Raw genomic sequence first — 4,848 nt, forward strand, 5'->3', positions numbered from 1 at the left:
CAATATTCAGCCCATGTATCTTAGTCGCTTTTGGACCGTTGGATTAACCCACTTAATCAACGGTGGATGGGTTTTACTATAAATATGACCCTTTGCTTTGTTTGGCAGCTGGATCGTCATTTTCTATTCTCTGTTTTTCTCTACGTCTTCTGGAACCTTCAAGGGTTTCGTCTTTGTGACTCTTTCTTCTTCTCTGTGTGAGATTTTTTCTTGATTATCTTTGTGATAATCGTGTCCTTGTGTTAGTCTCCTTTGTGTGAGTAAACTGTTGGAAGTGGTCTGTCTATTTTCGATTCCAGTGAAGCGACTTTGTGTTTGGGGTTTTGAGGGCTCGTGTTTCTGAGTTCGGTGCCTCTGTGATGGTCTAAAAGGGCGTATGGTTTGAGCCTAAATGAAAGATCTAAATCTTGATCCAGTGGTTTAGATTTTTTCTGTAAATATACTGTGTATGATTTGGTTGTATAAATTTTTCAGATCTTGGATTAATAATAAGAAAAATTAGTGGAGTATGTTCAATATATATAGCTCCTCTTCTAGTTTAATTACATATTTTACAAGGTTCACAACTTTTAAACCATAAATTCCGTCAAATTTTATCACATTTTACTAAAAATCTGATTTTCATCTCAAGTAAGCAAGAAAAGGAAGCACGACCTTTTGCCGAGCGCTTTCCTTGCAAAAGAATAGGTGGCGCGGTATTTGACGGGAGAGGCTTCATTTAATCGTGGCGTACGTTGGTGCGACGGGCGTACATAATTCGATTGGGGACTCCTTGGCTGCTTTGTTGCTTCAGCTTGCAGCAACAGCGAGGGGATTGCCCTATATTTTTCTCTCCTGCAATTTCTCTTGTTCTTGTTTTCTACTATTTTACGTCGCCGAAAAATTACTGGTTTATTTTGTGCATTTATTTCAATATTTCAATTTTTAGATATTATAATTTAAACCGTTCAAGCATGCTCTTTAAAATTACAGTTAAGTGCCCGAAAACAAGACCAGCTAATTCAACGGGCAAAAAGGAAAATGGGTTCAAAAATCGACCTAGTTATAGGTAAAGCAATCAAGAAGTTGAAACCCATTAAAAAAGTCGAGAAGTGGTCGATTTACTTCAAGAAGCGGACGAAAACCAATCAGTTGACACTAAGAATCAATCTTTCAAACTCATATTATTCACATTGTTTCAAAATTAGATATACAGTAGAAGTGTAAATGGAAAAGTAGGTTGGGAGGCATCTCTAGTTACAATTAGAGAAGAAGTGAGAAGGCTAATCTTTACATTTTGTTGTCACCATTCAGGCAAAATATTTCAAAATGATCCACCAATTTGATAGGAATCGACAATGTACCTAACATTTTTGTGCTATTCTGATATTCTCGTTTACGTATGAATTTGAAGGAAATCTCTTTTTTTCTGTGCATACTATCTTGTCTTCATATAGTTCGTTGCTATAAAATCGAACATCGGGAAGAAAAGATCGTGGAGAGCTAGAGCATTGTCCATGCAGCATTGTGCAATCTGCGGTTATGCATGATCTGATGGCGTTTAATACAAATCTGAAGAAACACAATCATATCATTCATTTTCATTATGTGCCAAACATGCTGTTAGTTTCTGTATTACCTCAGGAAAACCGTGATCTATGAACATCATGACGAGGCCGACCATCCATACTCGTCTCTGTTCCTTGAGATGGATATAACTGTGGCCCTGAGAATCCACCCCTCCCTTTCAACTTATTATGATGCTGTAAAAAAATCCAGAGAAAATCTGATGAAATAGAAATGCACATAATGTTGAATCTAGCCTAGCTACATTGAAGAAAGAGTAATGAGATTCAACATCACTGGTGTCAAGCACCAATCTAAGTGACAACTGCATGTCAGTAAATAATATACTCACTTAAATGCAATGTCACATAATTCATAAAATTGAACCTATCGAGTGTAGCCACATAAACTGGTGTTGTAGCACCATTAGTGCTAGATAGCAAGGAAATGTGGCTTACCGTTGATAATTCTTGAGGTTTGTATGCATCGGGCGGATCAAAAGAATCCTGTCGATGGAGCAGGATTTCTTGTTGTTTAAAGGTCACATGCTTGGTGTTCTCTTCAGGGCCTTTGATGTAAGATCGGACCTTGCCAGGAATATCGTCACACTCTTGGACTACAGCGTCTAAAGTATCTTGTGGATGTATTGAGCCTGATAGGCCTAATGTACCTAAATTTGTACCCAAATTGTGACTTCTTGAAGTACGATAACCTAATCTTGTCATTCTGGCTTCTTGTTTTCGCCTTTTTGCCCATGCAAAGCCGCTAGATGCTGTTATTTGAACTGGGACTGTTTTAACGCTATCTGCTTGAGATTCATTTGTCTTTTGAGAAGCCTCTGACACTGTATCATAAGATGCCTTGGCTGACATTTGAGACACAGTAGCTCGTCCTCCCTTGTAGACATGGGAACCTCCACCCTGGTGTCTTCGACCAACTTGAATATTGGCCTCTATGACCTTTATGGAGACAAGCCAGATGAGTCAGTGAGAATGAGAAAATCTGTACTCCGCTTAGAGGGAGAGAGACAAAGAAGGAGGGCGTGAGATAGTGTGAGAGAACCTCAGGTGGAATTACTGTGCCAAAACTAGTTGGATCTTGATGAGTTTTATGCACTCTTCCTGGATTTTTCATAGACATGGCACTGACCTTCCTCCTGAAAATGCAATTCAGATAGAGTCAATTTGCCGAAATTAGATGGTTCTATCATATTGCTAGCAGTTCTGGATTTACTGCTAATCAAATTGGCACCTTTCAAGAAACAAAATATGAAAGAAAAGAAGCACAAGAATCTTCACCTTCGCACTTCTTCACGGAATTTAGCATCAATCTCTTTGTTCGGTGGATACTTTGGCAAGCATGATGGATCACATGCATAAGGCTTGGTAGTGAAATACTGGAAAAAAGTTCAGAGACAAACAGATGGAATATAAACATCCAGCATGGGCAAAAAGCCCAATACACAATCAAGTTTCAAACGGAATTGATAAACAATATAAATTGATGAGATCTAACAAGAAATTATGGGTCAATCAAATATTTCCATCGTTTTTACCTCGGATTCAAGAGCAGAAGCAGCAGTACCACGCCTGTAAGGTTCAATGGAAAGAAATGTCTCTACGAGGTTTACTGCACTTTTTGGGAATTCCTTGCATCTTTCTCGAAGTGTACTTTCATAAGGTTGATGGGGTTTAAACATGGAGGCAAGAGGAAGTTTCGATTTTTTCCAATAATCATCAGGTGGAGAACCACAAAATTTGAAGATTTTGTGCAATTGTTCAACCTGCATAGACAAGAAGAATATGAATGTTAACTGATTACTAACACAAAATTAAGATTTGGGAAGTAAGCAAGCAATGATCATTGGATCCAAGATATTTACGCAAAATCTCAATTTTTAATGAAGGAAAATCCAATTAAATATTGACAGTTATGCATTTTAAGACTGAAAAGAATGTCCTAACCTCAGTTCTGCCTTTTAGAAGAGGCCTTCCAATAAAAAGTTCAGCAAAAACACAACCTACACTCCATACGTCCACTGATTCCCCATAATTTGTCGACCCCAGTAGGAGTTCAGGAGGGCGATACCACAAAGTCACCACACGACTGGTCAACGGTTGCTTATTCTTTGCTCTCATAAAATTTGCTAGCCCAAAATCTGCTATTTTCAAACATCCTTCATTGTTTACTAAAATATTTGATGCTTTAATATCCCTGTGCATAATACCTCGTGAGTGACAATGCTCTATTCCACACAGTAGTTGCCGCATATAGCACTTGATCTACTTCCGTAAGAATAAATGAATTCAGAAAACATCATCACGAACCACAAGAAAAATTGAAGATCGATAAAGCATGCTACTCTCATAAAATTTGCTAGCCCAAAATCTGCTATTTTCAAACATCCTTCATTGTTTACTAAAATATTTGATGCTTTAATATCCCTGTGCATAATACCTCGTGAGTGACAATGCTCTATTCCACACAGTAGTTGCCGCATATAGCACTTGATCTACTTCCGTAAGAATAAATGAATTCAGAAAACATCATCACGAACCACAAGAAAAATTGAAGATCGATAAAGCATGCTACTGTGAAGAAGCAACAAAAATCAAAAATAGATATAAACCTGTGAATCACTAAACTTGATATCCGGACATGATAATAGCCCAGCGAGGTCATGATCCATGTACTCGAAAACAAGATATATGTTACATGATAATCGAGAAGTGATGATGCCTTCCAACTTCATGATATTTGGATGGTCAAGTTTGCGTAGAATCATAACTTCTCTCGCCATAAATCTCACGCTTTCTGGTTGAAAATTATCGAAACTTACCTTCTTCAGGGCAACCATCTTACCAGTTTTCAGATCCCGTGCACGGTAAACATTGCTGTAAGTGCCTTGTCCAATCTACACATGAAGAAGGCAGATAAAGAATCAGCTTGAAACTCAGTACAGATAGAAGGCACTTGTGGCATGTTTGGTTCAGAGGATTGCATAGCATTGGACGAAGAAAAAGAAGTTAAAAATCTTGTGGTACTAGTTGATCATAATCTATCACGAGAAAAACCTAAAATTCTTTTCTGCTAATTCACCGAGTTAGTCCTATGCCTTCAGTAACAGACCTCAATGCTGTATCCTCCTGACACATCTATCATTTCAAATTTTGTTGCAAAAAGATAACGCCAGAAAGGTAACTGAGAATCTTGATCAAATTCTTCTGAAAAACTTATGAAACACAATACTGAAATCACTCATTTTTACAAATGGCAGGTCAAAAAAAAAACAAAAAAACAAAA

The 4,848-nt window shown here is 37.7% G+C and overlaps 1 protein-coding gene across 2 annotated transcripts; it reads right to left on the reverse strand.

Annotated features, from left to right (window-relative positions):
• Window positions 1-1,131: 1,131 nt before the first annotated feature.
• Window positions 1,132-4,544, reverse strand: LOC111367167 (protein IMPAIRED IN BABA-INDUCED STERILITY 1-like). Of its 2 annotated transcripts, none has more exons than XM_022987903.1 (8): window positions 4,175-4,544; window positions 3,510-3,827; window positions 3,101-3,328; window positions 2,844-2,941; window positions 2,608-2,701; window positions 2,004-2,504; window positions 1,619-1,742; window positions 1,132-1,513 (listed from the first exon to the last, which is right to left on the reverse strand). In XM_022987903.1, exons 1-7 carry the CDS (start codon window positions 4,400-4,402, stop codon window positions 1,620-1,622), a joined length of 1,590 nt encoding a protein of 529 aa, XP_022843671.1. In that variant the 5' UTR covers window positions 4,403-4,544; the 3' UTR covers window positions 1,132-1,513; window position 1,619. The 2 variants fall into 2 exon arrangements, with proteins under 2 accessions (XP_022843671.1, XP_022843670.1); XM_022987902.1 differs by having other exon boundaries at window positions 1,142-1,551.
• Between the last annotated feature and the right edge of the window lie 304 nt (window positions 4,545-4,848).

Source organism: Olea europaea, chromosome 18 (assembly GCF_002742605.1).
Source record: "Olea europaea var. sylvestris chromosome 18, O_europaea_v1, whole genome shotgun sequence".
In the NCBI taxonomy this organism is placed as follows: domain Eukaryota; kingdom Viridiplantae; phylum Streptophyta; class Magnoliopsida; order Lamiales; family Oleaceae; genus Olea; species Olea europaea.